The sequence below is a fragment of the Olea europaea genome, chromosome 17 (genome assembly GCF_002742605.1).
Source record: "Olea europaea var. sylvestris chromosome 17, O_europaea_v1, whole genome shotgun sequence".
NCBI classification, from domain to species: Eukaryota; Viridiplantae; Streptophyta; class Magnoliopsida; order Lamiales; family Oleaceae; genus Olea; species Olea europaea.
Window position 1 is genome coordinate 11031212 of NC_036253.1, and position 23060 is coordinate 11054271.

Consider the following 23060-nt stretch of genomic DNA (forward strand, 5'->3'; position numbering starts at 1 on the left):
ACTTGTCATTGTTTTTGTCATAATTTTTCTCTTTAGATATCTGATTGTGGAGATTTAAAATGCGTTGCAAAGCTAATTCAAAGAATATAATTAGTTTAGAAAAAAACATTTTTCAATTTAAACATTTACTATATCAAAAATGGGTCTCAATCTAGGGCTAAGAATCTAAGGCATAACTTGTGCCGCTAGAAATTGATTAGTGCAAATACTTAGACTATGTTACAATATATTCTGATTTCTAATTGCATCCAACTGATTATATTTGATCTTCAATCATCGTTTTGTAGATCGAATCAAATTCGATATTCACACTTTGATCCCCGAACTTTAGATTTCCTCATTTCTTTCAAGTTCACTTCAATCATCGAGTTTCATTGAACAAATGAAATATACAAAAAATTAGCCATAATTAATCATAGGAACTCCTAAAATGTCTATATTCAAATGCTCAGATAAGTGTATAAAATACATTTATCAATTCTACTAGAATATTTATGGGTTTTTAGCACAAATGGTCCCTATAATTTGAATATGTTCTAGTTTGAGAACTTCTCTAGCTATTTTTGGTGTGGGATCCCTATTTCAACATTTGACGCAAATGATCCAATTTCATGTACAAGTTCATTACGTCATATCGTTAACTACTTGAGTGGAACTCAATTCCCAATAAGGGTATTTTTGTCCCATCACCTTAAAGATTCTTTCTTGCCTCAATGCAGAGCACTTAACAACAGAAAGAGATGTGTTGAGGTAGGAGAGAGCCTATAGGATAATGAAAAAAATACATTTATTAGATCGAGAAATTAAGTTTCACTTAAATGCAGAAAGAAACGGACTTGGACGGAAACTGATTTGCACCAAGAGAGGTTAAAATAGGGATCCCAATCCCAAAAATAGGATCCTCAATTCAATATATATACAAACATAGTACCATTTGTGCAAAAAACCAATATTTAGTAGCAATAAACATTTTTTTTTTGTTTATTTATAATGAATATATGTTTTGATTAGAATATAAACAAATACAACTGTATTTGACATAGCTATTAAAAATCAAAATGGATTATAATGGATCACATATTACAATCTAAATAAACAAATAATTATATGTTTATGTCATTAAAACCAAAGCTTGTTGGCCCAATCTTTATCCACTTCAGGGAAGAGTTTTGGTCATCAAGTGGTCTTTCTTTTCCTTCTTTAATAGCAATAACCCCAATCCGGTACAATCAGTGGCGAAGCTAACACTTGGCGAGTCGCACATGCTAGTTTCGTCGGAGTTTACAGTTGTCATCGGTGCTGGGTGGAAGTATACAGTGACCGCTGGGTGGAAAAAGTGGAAGGAAGAAGATGAAATAGTTTAAATGTTTGGACTTTAGGCCTTTATTGTAATATTTTTTATAAAAAAAATTTTGGCTCTCTTATTTTTAAAATAAAATCAGGCCCAATTATCAAATGACTTTTGACTTACCAGTTAAAACTCATAATAAAATCAGGCCCAATTTTGGGTCTCATAATATTTCCAAATTACTAGTTAAATACATTTAAATTTGGCATGTTATGACTTTTGACTCATGAGTTATTATGACTGAGAGAAGAAAGTAATATGTGGATAAAGGATAATGTGTAGAAGAATTAAGATAAGTGACAACTTGATAATGTGGTATGTCTGTGGTGAGAGAAGAAAGTAGAAGAATAAGAAGGCCTCTAGAAGGGGATAGACGAAATGTAGTTGAATAAGAAGGGGAAAGAGAGAATGTAATTGTCTTAATTGACTTTCATTTTAGTGCATTTTCAAATAGATTGAAGTATTTTTAATATTATTTAATTAAATATTAATAAACGTCGTTATTTACGAACATTAACTATTAACGGTCAACAGTCTACGTCCACCCTAACTGATCTTCAATTCTGGATTCGTCATTGAGTACAACTAGAGAACATGTTTGATTCTCATTTTTCTAAAATACATTTTTCTCTTTTCTTTTCAATCACATATTCTTCAATAAGATAATACTACACGCAAATTCAAAACTTTTTCTTATTTTTTAACCACGTATTCTTCATCGATTTACTATTCCAAAATACGTTTTTTCAGTTTAATGGGGTTCAAACAAGTCCATAATCTTAGGACATGTTTGAGCCATATTTTTCAAAATAATACATTCTTAAACAGTGATTTAACGTCATTTCAATCAGGCATTCTTTAATAAAATAATATTACATGCAAATCAAAAAAAATTCTTTATTTTTTAACCACACATTTCCCATCAATACTATATTCAAAAATTCATTCTAAGAAAAATAATGTATCTCAAACAAGGGCTTAAATTACAATTTTGTTATATTTTAAACAATTCTAAGAATGTGTACGAAAGGATTGCATGGCAAGGAATTAGATTAGGCAGTGTATACGTAGTGATTCAATTTAGGGAAAGTTTCAGAGTATACTTAAAAATTTAAACTATTTCCCATCATACTTATCTAATTTTTTTTATTCTTCAAAATATTGTTTTACTCCTTTTCCTTTTTTGTAATTCTTTCTATAACGATAAAAAAATTTGTGTTACATAGTAAGTACCAACTAAGCTTAAAGTCGGCCTTGGACCAAAGCCACTAAGACAGTGGCCTTCGGCCTCCAATGTGGGGGTCTCAAAAGAAAAATATATCATACATAATATTATTTGCTTTCCTAGTTCTTTTTTATACTTAAATCTTTCCGTAATTTATTTACCCACACGGATGCTAAATATTCCTTTCTTTTGCAGAATATGAGCTTCTAGGATTTCTCAATCTATCTTGAATCTTCATTTCTCCATAGCATTTGAATTCGTTAAGATGCAAACCATAATTTTTTCTATAAAAATAATTTGATTTTCAATCTAAATCCATTTTTTTCTCAGTTTGTATTCGAATACCTATATACAACCACAGCCCACGTTCTACAGGTTACTCATTTGGCCTCGGATTCAATTTTGAAGCAGCCATCAACAGCCAATTCTAAAGTCACTGGCACTTTCAACGTATAAGTTGTGATATTTGTGTATTTATTTATTTATTTCAGTAAGCAGACCAGATTTTGTAAATTTAAACTCATTCAATACCTTCAAATCAGTTTGAAAGATGTAAAGAATAATATCCTTAGATAGAACACAGTTTCAAGGTCTCTTTGTTTCGCGAATTTCTTTTGAGCAATGAGATAGGCCGTCAAAATTAGTGTTGCCAGACTGGTAGAAAATTATGTTTAACGACCTCATAATAATTATTCGTTTAGGACCTTAAAACTATCAGGACCAACCCTACTGACAACACTAGCAAAAGTACCATCTCCCAAATCACATACTCACTACCACATCTCACCAGCACCATTTTCATTGCAAAACTTCACCACCATCAGCACTCCATTTGGCCATATACCTTCGAATCACATAATTCCAAATGTTTCATCACTGAAACATATGAATAAAACAATTCGACAAATGACAAATTTTAAAAATATCTTTAAAAATTTTAAAAATTAGTTATTGTGTGGACATAGGAGGAGGAAGCGGAGAGGAGGAGGAGGTGGCAGCAATCATAACAAAATCGGAAAAGTTATCCAAAATAAAATCACATATAAATTCATCACTTGTAGTTTCGGATTTGAAAATGTATGTGCAATCGGAGATGTCTGGTGCTGGTGGCTATGGTTGGCAATGATGGAATATGTTGGTGGTTAGCAGGGCCGGTCCTGTGATTGTTAGGGCCCGAGGCGAAGTTTATATACAATTTTGTAGAATGTTTACAATAGAGAATTTAAATACATTGAAAATAAATTGAACATTGATTGATGAAAACTGAACATTACAATTGACGAAAGTAGAAAGTTACAATTGCTGGTGCAGGGGGCGGACACCAGTGAGTTTGAATGATTTTTGAATGACTAATACCCCCTAGGTCGAAATTCCTTAAAAACTTTTATATTCTTTAAAATATCCTGAACAGTTCTTGTAGGTTGAGCACCCTTTTCAAGGAAATATAGAATAGCAGGAACATCTGGACGAAATCAACGGAAATACAAAAATTCAACTATGTATTGAAAATATTTATATTATAAAATAAAAAAACCAACAATGTTTTCAACAATTAGTTTTCAATATAGTTACTATATGTGCCCGTGCAATTGTTCATCCTACAATAACCAATCATATAAGTCAACCAGTCCGCAATTACAATTTTCAATATAGTCATTACGTGTTCTGTGCAATTGTTCATCCTATAATAACCAATCATATAAGCCCATCTCTTCAATTATATAAACCGAAAATGTTTCAAACATTTCTAATATCTTCAATAATATGTTAGAGCAAGTCATTGCTTACTCGAGAAATAAAATTTTGTCGAAAATTATGGAATTATACCATTGAAAATTACACAGTAACAACTCATGAGCCTGAAATAAAAATTTAACATCAATGGCCAAATGGAGACAGGATAAGGATGGCCAGATCAGATTCAAATAATAAAACTTATAATCAAAAAATGTTCCAGGCTCATAAAAAAGCATATTTATGTAGATGGAAATATTTGACCACAGAAATGATTTATACATCCCAAGCCCAGAAGAGAAATAACATACAGAAACTCTGACCATTTGAAGTCATTAAATCATTATCCAATTAAATTTCTAATGGCCATTATCCAATCACGAAAACACAATGGAATATATGGCCACATATATTCCATAAACCATACAACTGAAGCAATAGTTAATAGCAAATCAAGGCCGTCACTGATTCACTGCTCTGTAACCTTCACTAATGGGCATTTTTGTTAAAATTCCAACGCTTTGTATTCCCAAGAAATTACTCTCAAGCAATTCAAATCCAAATCATTTAAGAGTATAATCACTCACAAACTTCATTTTTTCTTCGTCCAATTCTAACAAAAAAGTTTGAAAAAAAAAAAAAAAAACCCAAATAGAATAACAGGGGCAAAGTGAACTGGCGTCAGGTGAAGAGGAAAACTGGAAAAGAGGAGAAGAGAGACCGGAGCGGCCAACGGCGGACGGGCGGAGTCGCAGAGAGTCAGAAGCGAGACTGAGATTGACGAGCAATCGAGCAGGCCCTGAGATTCAAATTTGGGAATTTTTGTTTTGGGTAAATGGTTACTATGGATTGTGGATATATGGGGCCGTTTGGGAGTAATTTTTTTCCTAAAAAATTAATTTTTTAATCGTTATTTCACTATCTTAGTCCTTATATTTGATTTCTTCTCTCACACGTCGACCCCACTTTTTCCTAACGGTCAAAAAATCAATTCTCAAAATCACTTCCAAACAGGCTCATATATATATATATATATATAAGTTGGGTTGGGTAAATGTTGTGGGCCGCTCTTGGGTAATTGCCAATTGGGCCTCGACCGTGAGGCCTTGTTTAATAAAAAAAAATATGGGCCAAAATTAGGCCCCTCTGATCTTGGGCCTGGTGGTTAGATGGTGTCTGAGGTGATTAGTGACCATTCGTGAGACAAGTATTGAGGTGTACTCAACCTAACATGTAAGCTAGCTCATGCTCAAATATGCCCCCAGGGCACAACTCCAAGTGGTAAAAAGGGAAGGTGGAGAAATTCAGTTTTGCTTGAGGCTGCCGCGTCAAGGGTTCGAATCCTGAAATATGGATTTGGCTCTTGGGTAAGTATAAGTGTACAAGCAGCCTTCCACCTGTACCCTTGGAGGCATAACCTGCGATTTACTTCTCTCACGATACTCCAGGACAGGGGACGTGGGGGACCCTTAAGATTGGGGTTCAACTTTTTTTTTTAGCTCATGCTCAAATATGGTTTTAGTATATTAAAAAAAGATGTACAATAATTTAGGAATTATTTAATTAAAAGTAGTACTATGAAATTTCCACTTCTAAGGTCAGAGGTTTCAATGATTTTTATACTCATCAGAATAGAAAGAGAAATTTGTGTAATCATGCTAATAACTTGTTATGGAACCTATTTGTTATGGAACCTATGAAAAAAAGTAAAGAGAATAAAATAGGCAAACCTTTTGAATATAGTTTTATCATTGCAATGATCCACATATATAAGGTTTTAATAGGAGTTGCTCTTCTAAAATAAGTAGGAAAGTCATGTAACATTACATGTAAGCCTTATTTATGTGGGCGTATCCAATTTGCATTTTCAAAGACTTTTAAATATGCTTTTTTTCCCCAGTGATTTTTATTCAATAATATTTTTTAAAGACTTTGTACAGTTCAATGAATTTTAATAATCTTTTTTATAGAAGCAATGAAAGTCTTCATAAATTTTTATAGTGAAAAAAATAATAATAAAAAACTTGTAGATGGGTTATTGCACATCATTTTGAACCGCTACTTGCATATTTAAATTTCACAACACACGGCAATAAAATTATATTTGTCATGTCAATAAAAATATATTTTAAAAGAACATAAAATTATAAATTACCTAAATTGAAAGAATGAACAATCAAAATCCAAAAAAACATTGTAACATTTCAATATTCTCTGATTAAAATAAGAAAGAAAATCTCTAATGTTTAATATTATTGTTGAAATTCATATTAAACAAGCAATCAATATATAAAAAAAATTAATTACAAAATAATTTAATTTTTATAGAATTTTATGTAAAAACTGTTAAAAGTCTTGAATTAATAAAACATAACTTTTAAAAGTTTATATTGAACACCCCAAGATTTTTATAAAAGTTTTGATCGAATACATCCAACTTTCAAGTCTCTAAAAATATTTAGAAGCCTAATATGACTACACCCATTGTTGTTTTTTTTTTAAAAAAAAAAAACAACTATGTCATTCTATTAATTAGGGGTATTTTACTTTATTTAATTAGAGATTGAGGACTTAGTGTGTCATTTACTTTTGATTAGCATAGGTTGGTTTTAGTTTGATGACAATGGTCGAATTTTTTTATTTTTTTTTGGCGATGTTTCGGTAAAAATATAATGAAATTGTGAGATTTTATCCAAATCATTGATTTGCGATCAAAATCAATTATTCAATATTAGATTGCAAATCAATGAATTCTTAATTTCTAAAATATAGATATTTCAAAGAGCATTTTGGGATTGTTCATCTTACACATTTCTTCTGCTGCAATTTTTTTTTTCTTTTTTTCTTTTTTTTTTTTTTGTATCAGAGTTCAATTATGTCTTTAGATTAGTGAAATCCAATGTGACAAAAGTTAAATGATGAAATCTTTTTTGCCTCCTTCGATTTGAAAGTAGAAGACACTTTAGATTTGGATCATAATAATTATGATAGTCCCCAATTCGTCATCGAGATTGGTATTTAAAATGTTTTTATTTGGACGATTGCAGTTCGAGTAGTTCTTTAATTTTTATCATGGAATCCGATGTTGAGATCTTCGATGAGTGGTTCAAGACCAGTCAAAAGTTAAATTGGGTACTCACCAAAACTTATTTAAATCGATTGAATTATTACGAGTTAGATGCACCATTTTCAATGGTTATATAGTGATACTAGAGATGTTATATTCATTTTGCATGAGAGTATGGAGGACATACTGTCAAAGTGATAATGTTAAATGGGTGGTGTTCACAAAATTTTACGAGTTGTGGCACGAAAAATTTCGGAATAAAATGAATGGGTGACATCTGTGGACCACCTTATTTATGATGGAGAAGGTCATGGTAAATAGCTTCAAATTAAACGAACCATGTCGATCTTCTCATTGAAAATTGTGTTGGAATAAATGGATGGTTTTTGTGTAGATTATTATTATGGCCTCATGGAAATTCTTATATAGGTGAGTCCTCCAAAAATGCGTGTGACACACGCTTTACGAAAATAATAGCTTTAGTACTCGTTCAAGGTTAAACTCTTCCCAACATCATATTATTATTAGTACTATCACCATAGGGGATGAGTACAAATAAAATAGTACTGCTATTACAAGTCATGCAGTCCAGATTATTTCTACCACATTGAACCTTCTTCATGGAATCTCCATTCACAAATATTGGATTACTTTCGAATGTGACTCTTATGGGCTTAAACCATTCCCCTCAATGATTTATGCATATCTCTCACAAACTACACATTTTTCATATCCCTCTTGGACAACAATTTGGTACCATATATTTGCAAAGTACTTCCACTTGCAATCTGCACATCTGCAAAGTCTTCTATAATATCCAAAATATTAGCATCATAATAACTTAAATAGACTAAAATAAAAGGTATGATATTTTGATATTTATCCAATTTCTTCTCAGACATTGACCAAAGAAAGTAAAACTCTATTATATAGTTTAATACTCCTACATTTCAAAGATACAATAATTCATTATCAATTAATGCCTCAATCTCCACATATGACAATATAACATATCTTTGTAGTCGAATAAAATTGATCAACCATCAATGCATACCCTACTCATGCTTATGCATTACAAATGTGGATGATCAAAATTATTAACTAACATCATTGTGGTCTTCATGTTGATATCAATATTCACAGATATTTAGCGCATATATATTCAAAACTTTAATACCTCTTAACTTTTGGAACTTCTTTTCTATAATGAAATTATCATTGAGATGATAACATGGTTAACTACAAACATACTTCAATGTATCCTTTGCATGAAAAAATGAATAAGAAATTGTAACCAACAAACAAAATATATCACAAACCACTAATAATTCAATTTCCAGAAGGGAAGACGCTGAATATATTATTGGTCCATATAAGATGCTGAAATGCAACAGATACACACAACCATTTCAAGCTTAATATGTTCATACAATTTAATCAGTCAACGAAGCTTGTGTTTGTATGATCATAGGATGTCAGTCTCACGCATATTTCCCTTCACAGAAGTAAACATTGCTCATGCCAACTTTAGTTCTACCTAACAAAGGAATGATAAAGCTACACACAAATCACAACAACACGACTTTAGATTGTTGAAAAAAATGAAGGAGTTGTGTGTAGATTATTATCAATTATCATATAGTAATATAAATATAATAAATAATAATAAACATAAAATATTAGTAGAGAATTAGAAAACAATCATTAGGGAGTCACGTTAAGGATGCTGTTATAAAATCGTGTTGGTTTCTCTTTGTGTGGGTACTTTCAATACTACATGGTTTCAAGATAAAATCCATGTGACTCACAGTCGGTTCTCCAATTCTATGGTTAGGACCACAGAGAGATAAAGAACGAATTTTTATCGAATTGCCAAAACAATAATATAGAATGTAAAGGGAGGATTTTTGTGTATTCAAGTTATGCTCTTTATGTTGCGTTCAAAACAATGAACTCACTCTCTTTTATGGAAATAAATTTAACCCTCACAATTATGAATATAAATTCAATTTATATTTAAGTTACGATCTTTAATCATGAGTTTTAATTTGTAGTAAAACTGAAAAGTAAAATTAACTTTAAATTAGAAATTTAAAACTTATTTATTTTTTATGTTACAACAATTTGCTCATATTTGAAAGCATAGATTGGAACTGATTGTGGAACACTACGATACTTTAAAAACTCACTATACGGGTTTTAACACTACTTATTTGTGGTGGGCTCCACAAGTAATATGTGTTTTGGTACGATTTTGAGGACTGCTTAATTAAATGACCTTTTTGTTAGAGATCATAAGTAATACTTGTCGTGTCAAGTAGTAAAAGTAAATTAATGATGCACCATTATTAGTGAAAATATATGATTGTTAAGTTGAAAAAGTAATAGTCTAGGGTTCCCTCTAGGAAAACACTTGAATTATGATGGTCGGTCCATGTTCTATAATTGTGCTGAATTAAGTGGAGCACTATCCATGCTTGACAATCATTGAAATAAAGTTTTATTTTTATTTTTATTTTCAACTACATATTTTTAAAATAAAATATTCTAAACGTAAATTCAAAACCTTTTCATACTTTATAACTAGACATACTCTAAAAAATCATTATCCCAAAATTCATTTTCCTGAGAAAAAAAAAAACTCATTTTAATGGTTGTCTAATGGGGGCTAAAAGTCAGACAATTATTGGTCACAAATCGCTAGTTGGTTTTCATTTTTCACGCCTTTATGTTTGTCCATTGAAATCAAAATCAATTACAATAGCGACATTGTATTAAATAATCAAGACATTTTTTAATTGTGTCACTAGTTCCATTTCTTTCTTAAAACCCAAGATTGAAATGCTTAGATGAGGTCTACAAAGAGTAGAAATTTGAAAATTTTATAAGATTAGAAGAACAAATACATTTTCCCTCAAAGAAATCGGTGTGAAAAAGAAGTAAGGAACTATAACAAAAAATTATTGAAGAGGCTCCAGTACAATATACTTCCTCACAATCTTACGATATGAAATATACACGTCCACATCTTTTGAACACTGTAATAATGATGAATCTAATTAGCAGAGTTGGACATCCCCATTGGTATAAAAACATGCAATTTGTATTGCAGGGCATGTACAACCCAACCATATATAACATAAGAGAAGTTTGCTTTATTAGGACCGACTTATCTTTACAAAATTTATCATACAAACTCCTCATTTGGCTATCAAATGGAAAGCTTGATATGGGTTCACTCAACTCAATTAAAAAAAAAAAAAAGAAAAAAAAATTCATACCGATAGAATATTACAACTCTACGGAAAATAAAATTTAAGAAATTTCTTAGAATTATTACAATTCTTTCTCTTAGACATCATAATATTTTACTATGTAGCTACGTTCTAGACAGTGGTAATGAAAGAGATGTTACGCCCACCACATAACAATGTCTTATATTATGCATGTTACTTGTCTTACATTTTTGTTATGAAACTTAAATTGAGATATATGAATTGTCAATTCGAGTCACATGTTTTGCCCCTAATCAACAAATAGCACCAAAATCCAAAATATAGGGTGTGGCATTCTCTTATAGGTTTTAGATTATAGAAAATGTCGAAGTGGAACCCATTGGAACTATTAGAAGGAATCTCGGGTTGCTGTGGCCAGTGCTAAGTTTTGTTTCTAGTCGACGGGGAGGCACCGCCATGGTGGCAGCGATGGTGACGGGCTAGGTCATTGATGTAGAAGGACTATTTAAGCAGTAGATTATTATTATTATTATTATTATTTGGGTAGTAAAAGGAAAAATAATTATAGAATAATTACCTTGTCAAGTAGAGGTGTATTTATTAGGGCTAGCAACGGTTCGGTTCGGTCAAAACCATCACTGAACCACCAGTTTTTTTATCATACTATAACCGCACCACAACCACATAAGTCGATTTCGGTTTGGTTCGGTTCGGGGTCGATTAATTGTCATACAAAATGCTGAGACGCCACCACCCACAGACGCACTGAGTCCAACACGGACCAACAATCGAACCTGAATTGCAGATCACTGCAGGGATGTTGTCGCAGCAGCTGCACACCGGCCGGTCAATCTACGATGATGGCTATCAACGAAGATGCTCGGTGAGGTAGAGAGAAGAAGAGGTATGGTAGAGAGAGGGAGAGAATTGATTGAAAGTGATGAAGGAAATGAATATTAGGGTTTGGATATATAATTAATTGAATTTTATAATACTATTATTTAATATTAAAATTTACATTATTATCTTATTTTTGTATATGCAATATTTAAAAGCAAGCTTCTAACTTCCACTATTGATTCGCCAATGCTCACGACCCCAGTTGAGTGGACTCTTTTTCACCATCACAGGGGAACAGTTTGGCAGGTATGCACCCTTTTTTTAAAAATATTAAAGTAGGCAGAAATATTTTTACTAAAAATTACAATACACTACAAACTCAGTATATGACTTTGAGCACTACTTATTCGAACAAAGCCCAAGTAATTTTTGTCATGGTACGACTTTGAGCACTGTTCAATCAAATGACCTTTTTTTAAAGGTCTCAAGTAGTAAAAATAAATTAACGATGCACTTTATTTTTCCCCTCAATCATTAGCGATACACATGTACAATATAATTGAGAGTTTTAATCACTTGTAAATGATCACAAACAAACAAAGAGGATAAATTATTACTGAAAACATATGATTGTTAAATGGAAAATAGTACTAGGCAAGAGCCACCCTCTAGGAAGACAATTAGGTCTGTTTGATTGCAAAAATGAAATTGAATTGAATTAAAAATGAATTTTAGGAAATTAAATTGTTTAGAAATTATTTTCCTGAGAATTGTAAATTACTGTATTTGATTGGAATAATTTTCCATGTGGAAAATGTTGAAATAAAAGTATTTTTTGATCTCCTTTTGATTTTGTTTTATATGAAAATTATCAATTAAAGTGACAGATTTTACTGATATTGGGGATGAAATTTGTTTCCATTGTCAACACAAAAAAAATCAAGAAAATCATCTATCTTTTGGTGTTCGTTTGACTTCGTTTTACATGAAAATTGACATTTAAAGGAAAATATTTTTTTATAATAATTCTTAAAATTTGTTTCCATTGCCAACAAAAAAAAAATCGAAAAAAATAAAAAAAGTGCGATAGTAACCGAGAATTCAAATTCTCACCATTTTGGTGAGAATTGGAATTCAAGAAAAACATGGAAATTAGTTTAGGTGGCATAAAAAGTGGAATTCGAATTCTCGGAAAAATTTTGCCAATTAAACAATAAAAAATTGGAAATATAGAATTTGATTTCCATTTTTCTTGAAATTGGGTGCAATCAGACATAATCTTAAATTATTGTAGTCAGTCGATGTTCAATAGTAGTGTTAAATTAAGTTGACCTCTAAGTCAGACAATTATTGGTCTTAAATGACTTGTTGCTTTTCATTTTTCACACATTTATTTATATATCCGTGGAAATCAAATTCAATGACAATAGCGACATTGTATTAAAGAACATGATGTTTCCTGGTAACTAAGACATTTTTTTAATTTTATTACTAGTTCCATTACTTTCTTAAAACTCAAGATCCCAACGCTTATTCTGGAGTCCACGTAGAGCAAAAGTTTAAGAATTAAACGTCTGTTTGAGCTCCATTTTTTGTCAATAATATATTTTGAAATAGTAAATTAATGAAAAATATGTGGTTAAAAAAATAAGATTTTTTTTTAATGCATGTGATATTATTTTATTAAAAAATGTGTAATTGAAAATGAGAGAAAAAAATGTATTTTGAAAATCAAACAATGGTTAAGATTAGAAGAACAAATACATCTTATATTATTAATAGCGACTATTATATATAGATCAGAATAAAGATCTCAATATCGTATTCAACTCACAAATTTCGTCGAATATTCTTGTTTTGTTTGGGGGTTTCTGAATAAAAATGCTTACATATACCATCTTATTTTGATCCATAATTACAATGAATTAATATGGGTCCACTTGATTAAGGTTATGATCAAATTATCTCTTACACATTGTGTCAATGGATTAATCTTCGTGATTGTGCCCACTCTTTCTACCGGTTAATGATGAACGAATGCTTATTATGGATTCTCTCAACTCAATTAACAATAAATATTTTTTGTACCAATAGAATATTACGACTTTTGCAGAAAGTAAAATTTAAGAAATTGCTCAGATAAAAACAATTATCTTATACTATGCATGTTATATAAATTATATTGATGCAGTTGTCTTATATTTTATTATGAACATTATAAGCATATTTAATTGTGGTGTAAAATATATCTAAATTGTGATTTAGATCTCCAAAATGGTCGAAAATCTATCTAATAGAGAGATGCAAAGAAATTGCAAATTATATTTTTGACAGAAAATATAAAATCTATCCAAAAAAGATGGGTTTAGACATTTTTATTAAAGCAAAATTTGAATTTAGAATTATTGATATGTAAATGATGATGCAAAAGTAATTTTAAAAATGTCAATTTATATTTAATTTTACATCATCATTAAAGATGCATCTAAAATAAGATCAATCATTCTACACGTACAGAATTATTTTTGCCAGATTACATACGGAATACTCACAATTCTGGGGCCCACACACATTTTTGGCATTTTTATACAATATGGGACCCACACACTTGTCTCTATTCTATACACAATCTGTGAAAATATAATCTGTACACCCAGATTTTTTCAAATAAGATTAAACAAATCGACAATTTGATGTTTGGTCCTAATCAACATCAAAATCCAAAATAGAATAATATAAATAAAAACATTATCGTTGAAGATGCTTTAAAATAAGATTAAACGAATTCCCAATTTAATGTTTAGTCCTAATCAACATCAAAATCCAAAATAGAATAATAAAAAGAAATTAGGGTGTGGCAATCTCTTATTGGTTTTAGATTATACAAAAGGTCAAAGTACATTAGAAAGCATCTCGGTTTGCCGTGGGTCTGTGCTAGTTTTCGTTTTCTAGTCTATGGGTCGGCGCCGCCTTGGTGGCGGCGATGGTGACGGTTAGGTCATTGAAGTAGATAATTTAAGCAGAGGGAATTTTTAAGTCCTTTTTTATAGTAAAAGTAAAAATAATTAAAAAATAATTATCTAGTCAAGTTGAAGTATATATTTTATTCAGATCGAGCTTAAATTTTTTCACAATTACATATAACTTGATATCTTTTTCATTTCATCACTATCGACTTTAAAAAAAATGTAAAAAATTGGATTACACGTTAAATTGACAATGGACAAATTCTTTATGCGACGTCCTTTCTTTCTTTTTCTTTCTTTTTTTAATTAATGTTCAACTCACACTACAAATATATTGTAACGATTATATAATGTGCATAAAAATGTTGTGAACTTGACTACTCATTTAATGATTTCACATAACATGGGTGGAGAATTCCAAATATTTCGCAAGGCAACCGTATTAATTTTCTTAATCCCACTTGCTCGACCCCCGAAATTCATATGAAGTATTAAGAATAAAATTTCACATTGTTAAATATTAAAACAATAATTAATATATAAGAGTTTGAAAAACTCATTTTAACAATTTTAAATTTGTAAACGTGAAACTTCAAGATTCAATAGAATATTATCCAAATACTCAAACGAGTTATTCAATATGGTTTGATGTTCAGATAAATTGTTAAATTTTACAATCAATATTCTCAAATGCGTCATTATCGTGGAGAAGTACACCACAAATCCTATAATCAAGAATCCTAATATTCAGCATGTAGATGTGGCCTTTATTAATTGTCTTTTTCTATTGAGATGGAAGACTTTGTCATTGATTGGATTGGGAATGTTCACTCAACACTTCGCACTCTCAAAGATTTTATTAAAACAACACTACCAGATATGTGCTGTGTTGCACCAAATATAATTAAACATGTGTTTTGATTCCACATGCCATACCTTTGTAGCACAAAAAGTTCACTTATAAGTCAAAACTACGTTTTCAAATGAACAATTTTTTGATAATAAATTTTAGAAATTTTATAAGTTATATATTAGATAATAATCACTTAATTTACCTTAAAAATAAAGAAAAAAATGTTACTTAAAAAAGCATTTTATATTTAGGATTAACCAACCATGCTCAATTTATGTTTGAATCAAATTTATTCTTAAATTTACATATTCTAAGTGTAATCTTTAAAGTTATTTTTGACAATTGAGCACAGACGGCATGTTTAACAAGATATTTATTTTAAATGGAAATATATATGATCAAACTTGGTTAAATACTTGTTTGGATAAAATTATAGCCCCTTGTTTGGTAGTTATTAAATTTTTTATTTTAATCTAAATCAAAATTAACAATCAATTTTAATTATATATTTATTGGGACTCATGATTTTTTAATCAGGACTTGCCTTGGCCCCAGACAACTCAAAAATCAAGGGGCATCATAAAAATAAATAGGCTCAAATCCTGCCTAGTCCAAAACCCATCCAATCACCGAAAAAGGGAATCGAAGAGGAATTGACGAAGCAAAACCAACGATAGAAGAGGCAAAATCTCATTCAGAATCCGGCATTAACTAGGGCTCCTTTTCAAGTTTCTTTCTATCTTAGTTGGATTTTTCTTTCTTCATTATCGGTTTTGTATTTTGAATTTCAATTTGATGTCTGGGTTCTTCTTGTTTTTTTTTTCTTTGAATTTCAATTTGATGTCTGGATTATTATTATTATTATTTAATTATTATTATTATTATTTTTTAGCTTTGCTTCTTGTTTTTGTGAATTAGGGAACAATGAGCAATGGGAGCCTCTCAAGCTATTTTCATTGAAATTCAACTTAAAAGTTTACTAAGGCAGAAATTTTTTATTAGGATTTCACTAGAGAACTTGTTCCGAGTCAAGGAACAAATTCTCAATATTCATCAGATTCAACTCTAAAAGACTAAAAAGAATGAATATCTACAAAGCCCCTGAAGCATGGTCAACACCAAGAAAAACATAAGTACTCGTAAACTAAAAGAGGAGATACTTAGCTTCTAATTTTTATTACCCTCACGAGGACAATAGTGTTGAAATCATGATGCTAAAAACGTCAAAAAGGAGCCCTAAAGAGAGGAAACACGTACACGTATATGTTTTCTTCCTTATGCAATTAGTTGTGAGTTCAAGTTTAAATTCAAATATCTTGAACATCTATTATATAGAGCCATAGCAGAAGCGTAAGGAAATAAAGTAACTGATGTAGGAAATTTTTTAATTTTTAAGGAAAAGGAGATAATGTTCATGGGACAAAAAATCTATATTTTAAAATTGCAAAAAAAAAAATCCGTTTTAATAGAAATATGTTATTTTTATTTAGATTGTTATTACTATTGTAAAAAAATTATGCTCGAAGCCTCTTAATAATTAGCCATTTATGGCCTCTAACTTCTCGGGGCTAGTTTAGTAACCCTAGTTTCAACATTACATTTTATCAACTTTTATTAAAATTTAATTTTACTTTCCACCAAACATGAGCATGATATCAAACCACAGTGAAATTACTATTTTAATAATTGCTATCCATACTTTGTGAAATTTGCTATTTAGCCTCTATTTGATAACCTTTAAAAATTTAAATTATTTGTTACGGTGTCATTCTCCACCACACATTTACACAATAAAATATTATACATACAAATCAATAAAGTTTTATTATTTTTTAACTACACATTCTTTAAAAATATTATTCAAAATTCTTTAATTTTTCAAATAATGTGTTCAAACAAGACCTTAATTTAACATACTATGCCCTGTCTAATAGAGATTAAAATTAGATTTTTAAATAGATTTTGATTTAAAAAAATGGTGAAATACATGATTAAAAAGTTGTGAAATATGATGTTAAAATTAAGCTCATGTTTGATCCACATTAAATTAAATTTTATTTTTTTCTTTCCTATTTTCAACCACACAATCCTCTATAAAATAATATTACACGTAAATAAAAAAAATCTTATATATTTTTTCAGTCACTCATTCTTTAAAAAATATTATTTAACCCATTAAAATTTGAAATAATGGAAACTATAATCTATTTAAATGCTGGAAGGTTCAATAGACACGACCATAAGGTATTGACTAATGACATAAAAGCATAAAAAAGTAGTGTTAAGCTTCTTGGACAGGGGATTGGGACAGGGAATTGGGACAGGGGGCATCAGCTACCCCTCCAATAGGGGGGCGCCACATGCCCCCTGTTGCCAAACCCTGTCCCAATCCCCTGTCCCCCTAGCATCTCTCAAAAAAGTAGGCAATGTGACTGTACATGTGACTGTCCCTGTACAAATGGGTTTGTGGAGCTTTTTTTTGGATTAAAATAAGGAACTACCGAGGGCGCCACTTGGCTCCTCCTTATAGGGGGGGTGGCCCTCAGGGTCACGACAAGCATTTTCCACGTCATTCAGGATATGCTTCCGAATATATTTTATTTTATTTGCACATTTTAAATTCGAGGATGGATGCTGCTGTTGACAATTCAACCTTAATGATATGTATGCATGTCCCACCCAATATCCCAATCGTTATAGAAAAATTCAAATAATTCATAAAACTGAATTTAAAGAATTTTAATTAATAATAAATAATAAGAGTATTCCAGTCAATTAACAGTATATTTTGATATCTATTGGTGTTCATTTTAATATTAAACTATTTTTTAACAATCTAAACTCAGTTAAATTATTGAAAATGAGATAGATCTAGTTTGGGTTTGGCTAAGCAAATTTACTTATTTTGATATTGATTAAGAAAAATAAGTAATTTTGTTGCTTAAATAGTATCCATGGACCATGAAAAACAAACTTCTTATTTTGGAGTATTTCTCTCTCTTTTGCTTCCTGACACAGACAAACAAAATAAGTTGACATAGGAAAATACGCCCTCTCTCTCCCCCCATTCCTTCCGCCTCCTCTCTCTGTGTAGTCGTCGTGTAGATTTCCATATCTCTGTCGGCAATTCGTTCACAATACATCTCCGTTTATATGTATATGTATCATTTCTTGAGACAAAATATTTGCCTCTCTTTCAATTCTCTGGAATTGAATTTCTCTCTAGACTTAATCTATTCTTTTTTATCTGGGCTTTAATTTTCAATTCTCGAGCTAAAAATCTTATTTTTAGGAAAATAGCCGGTCTTTGTTAAACAAAGGTTAACCTGAGGGGTATTGAGCAACTGGGTATTTGAGAATTCCCGTGATTGGCCAATAAATTCTCCATTTTTTGGTCCAAAAATTGCATTTATCTGAGTTTTTAGCCAAAAGGGTCTCTAAAGCCAAGATATACATATGTTTTTATGAAGAAAATGTTTATGGAAATTTGTTAACTGGGTCTCTAAGAACTTCACCTGAATTTAAGGAAAACTGAAAAACGAAAAAAAGATCATGTCCCAGGTTCCAATAGAGACTGCTACGGCTGAAACGACGTCATGTTCTGAAGGTTTAAGTCGTTTTGGAGATCTGAGAGGGGTGCAGTGGCGCATAGATTTGGGGATTTTACCATCTTCTTCATCTATAGACGATCTTCGCCGAGTGACGGCCAATTCGCGAAGAAGGTAAATAAATATTCCGACTCTGATAGTATACCGTATTTGTTGTTTTGAAGATTCAGTTCATTTATTGATTCAATTTATGATGATGTATTTGCACAGAGGTTCAAGAAGCTTCTATGTTTATGTTTGCATATGCTCAATTTTTCATTAATTTGTGTCCTTACGTGGAGCGTTATAATTGGGTTAATAATTCGAGGATTTTTTGAGTTATTCTTGTTTCTTCTATTATCATCAAATCGTGGTTTATTAAGTTTGGTTAGTGTTTTGCATTTGGATTCTTTTAACATTGAACTGTCAATCTTATATTTGTTTCTCATTAGTGGATTATTCAGAAGTTTTGTTTTGGTTACAACTGACCTGCTAAACAACCACAAGGGCACAAGAACGGTTCCTACTACTGGTCTTTTTAATAAGTTTCTTGAGTTACACGTGTTTAAATGGACGAAGCTCCTAGTTTTCTAGTATAGTTCATTCGCCATTTAGACGTTGCTTTTGCAGATTTTCGTGGCATGGTGTGATTAAATTAAAGTAACAGAAACTACTTTGACTCAAAACTAATACAGCAGAACTCTCTCAATTGTAGGATCATCTCCTTCTAATATCTCAACCGTTAGGGAAGTAGATACTGTCGGAGGAGCATTTTACAAGTGGTTATTATATATTCATTCTCATTCCAGTTTTAGTTAAAGAGTTTCTTTTTGATAATTAGTTCATGATTTTTTGTAGGTATGCTGCTCTGAGGCGGCAGCTTCTAGTTGATACACATGTTCCCAAGGATGGAAGTAATTCCCCTGATCTTGTCATGGACAATCCACTATCACAAAATCCAGGTAGAGTTTCTGTATTATGCACACAAATGCATCAATCGACTTTTTTGTTCCTCTGCATTTCTAAAACATTTTTCCTCTTCCTTTTTTTAAGTTTTCTTGATTAAGATTCCTTTTCTCAGGCATGTCAGTAGCTTATACTTGATTTTCCTTACTTGTCAAGAACCTGCATTAGTGAATATTAAGTTTATGCACTCATATGACTCGCTTTTTTTCTTTTTAAGTAATTCATGCTGCGCTATTTGTCATTCAGGTAGCATGTGGGGCCGTTTCTTCAAGAATGCTGAACTGGAGAGAATGGTTGACCAAGATTTGACACGTCTGTATCCTGACCCGGGTAGCTATTTCCAGACACCTGGGTGCCAAGGAATTTTAAGGAGAATTTTACTACTTTGGTGCCTTAGACATCCAGAGTATGGCTACAGGCAAGGTTGGTTTTATTTGTAGTTTGTATTCTATTTTTGTTATAACATTATTTATTCATATAGTGGAATCAAAGTGGCTGCCTCAAGTGTGGATTAGCGAGCAGAGATGTGTAGGCTGAAAATTTGATGTTATTTTTAAATAGATTGCTTGGTGAACTGAATTTGAAGAAGACTTTAATCAAAGTTGAGCTTTGTGATTAATCTCTCCTGTAATGCTACCACAAGATGTGATATATTTCTGCCGTCAAAATATATATCTCATCAATTGTATAGACTGATTGTGAACAAATTGTTTTCTATCCAGTTTAATTGCAATCAAATTGATTGTCTACTCCTGGAATCATCTCTTCATACTTTCATTTTGTAGGGATGCATGAACTCTTGGCCCCGCTGTTGTATGTTCTACACGTTGATGTTCAGCGTCTTTCTGAAGTGAGAAAAGTTTATGAAGACCACTTCATTGACAAGTTTGATGGCTTCTCATTTCATGAAAACGATTTGACATATAAGTTTGATTTTAAGAAATTCTCCGATTCTGCCGAAGATGGGAATGAATTGGGAAAAGGTCCCATGAAGTTTATCAGTGAACTCGATCCCAAGATACAAAATATTGTTTTACTAAGTGATGCCTATGGGACAGAAGGTGAACTTGGTGTTGTCTTGTCAAAGAACTTTATGGAACATGATGGATATTCTATGTTTGATGCTTTGATGAGTGGGGCAGGTGGTGCTGTTGCCATGGTAGAATTTTTCTCTCCATCTCCATTTGGGAATGCTCGTAGTGGATTTCCCCCTGTAATTGAAGCTTCTGCCGCACTCTATCATTTGCTTTCCATTGTTGATTCATCTCTTCATGGCCACCTTGTTGAATTAGGAGTTGAACCGCAATATTTTGCACTTCGCTGGCTACGGGTCCTATTTGGGCGTGAATTTTCACTTGAAGACCTTTTAATTATTTGGGACAAAATTTTTTCATATGATAACACCAAATTCAATATGCCTGCCGATAATGATTCCGATTCCAAATTTGCCGTCCTCAATTCACCTAGGGGAGCATTCATTTCTGCTTTTGCAGTTTCAATTATACTTCATTTGAGATCTCCAGTGCTTGCCACTGAGAATGCCACTGCCTGTCTTAAAAGATTGTTGAATTTTCCTGACGACATAAATCTTGTTAAGCTGCTAGCGAAGGCAACGTCCTTGCAGGCTCTGGCAGTAGACGCAATCAAAACTTCCCTGCCTATTTATCCTGGGCTGTATTACAAAAGTCAGTCAGTTAGTACTAGGGGTCATAGCCTATCTTTAGATGTAAGTTCTCCAAGAACTCCCCTGAATGTGGTTCTCGATAGCTATTGGGAAGAGAAGTGGCGAGATTTGCACAAGGAAGAAGAGAGCAATGAAGTTGTTGCCAGAAAACAAGTTCCACACAGCAGAAAGGGTTGGTCAGAGAGAGTAAGATTGCGACTGTCTAGAACAGAATCAGACCAATCTTCATCTAAGGTTGGTAAAATACAGAAAGACCAAAAGTCATCTGTTAGAAGAACTTTGTTGAAAGATCTGGCCAGTCAGCTCAGATCAGATGAAGACACAGAAAAGACGGTGTGTGATGGAGATATAGGCCATCAGGATCCAGTTGAGGTCAACGGGCAAGAAATTACTGATAAGAATTTCGGTAGCATGTCCGAGCCAAGATATTTGAGTGGAAATGCAGAGAGTGAAGAGAATTCTCCAAATTTCTCAGATTCTTCTAGTCCTATTAATGGGTCTAATTGTCATCAGAACGACTCGGGCAAAAGTAGCATAGCGTCAAATTTATCCATTGATGAAAATGATCCCAGTCCATGTGGGACTACCCCAGAATGCTCCACTCTTCCCATCTCAGATTCACCTGATGAACTGTCTTTAAAATGTGCACAGAATGACAATTCTTTAGGTAAATCAACCATGGGCATGAAGGAGCGAAAGTTTCTATCAGGGAAATTTCAATGGTTATGGAAGTTCGGACGGAATGCGAGTGAGGGAACATCTGAAAAGGTAGGTGTTTCTGAAGATGCAAAAGCTTGCATCGGAGGAAGTGTTCAGAACATTGTAGTTGGCTCTTCGACAGCCGATGGATGTGATAGCTCTTCGAGAATCAGCGAAGAGACAGTTGAGCAAAACTTGATGGGTAGCTTCAGAAATCTTGGGCAATCCATGCTTCAAAACATCCAGGTACCAGTCAGTTAATTATGTAACTGTCACTAGAATGTTCTTAATTAGCCTCATAAGGATTGCTATTTTGGAAACTCTTCATATTACAATATTAAGAAGCAATCGCTTTCTTTCGACAAAAGCTGCTATGTTCCTTGAAAAACTTGATTCAATTTGTAGTGTTATAGACGTATACAAGCTTAATAAAAGAAGTCCACCAAGAAGCATTTTCATAAAAGGAAAATATAATGGGAAATGCTTGTTTCAGATTGATTGTTCCCTGAGCAGAAGTGCACGTGATAATTCGTTTGAATGTGCAGGTTATCGAGGCTGTTTTTCAGCTGGATCGAGGTCACACAGTACCCTTGGAGAACAGCTCGAAAAATGGTTTTGTTGGGCAAGGACAATTTACAGCCTTGGCAGCCCTTGAAGAGCTTAGAAAAATCAGCAATCTTTTATCAGAGATGTGATGAGGAAGTATTTGTTTTAGTTATTTTGTAGTTATTTCTATCTCGAGTGGCAGAATCAATGGTCTTCCTTCGGCTTTGATATCCTTTTTCTTTTCCCTTATTTGTTCCAATTCTCCCTCCTCTCTCTCTCTCTCTCTCTCTCTCTCTCTCTCTCTCTCTC

At 32.0% G+C, this 23060-nt stretch overlaps 1 protein-coding gene across 2 annotated transcripts; it reads left to right on the forward strand.

Moving 5' to 3' along the window:
* Positions 1-18245: 18245 nt before the first annotated feature.
* On the forward strand, positions 18246-23026 carry LOC111366308. Of its 2 annotated transcripts, XM_022987043.1 has the most exons (6): positions 18870-18991; positions 19572-19635; positions 19715-19818; positions 20069-20245; positions 20608-22451; positions 22751-23026. In XM_022987043.1, the coding sequence occupies exons 3-6, from the start codon at positions 19791-19793 to the stop codon at positions 22898-22900; spliced, it is 2199 nt and encodes a 732-aa protein (XP_022842811.1). In that variant the 5' UTR covers positions 18870-18991; positions 19572-19635; positions 19715-19790; the 3' UTR covers positions 22901-23026. The 2 variants fall into 2 exon arrangements, with proteins under 2 accessions (XP_022842810.1, XP_022842811.1); XM_022987042.1 differs by lacking the exon at positions 19572-19635 and having other exon boundaries at positions 18246-18991.
* Positions 23027-23060: the final 34 nt, after the last annotated feature.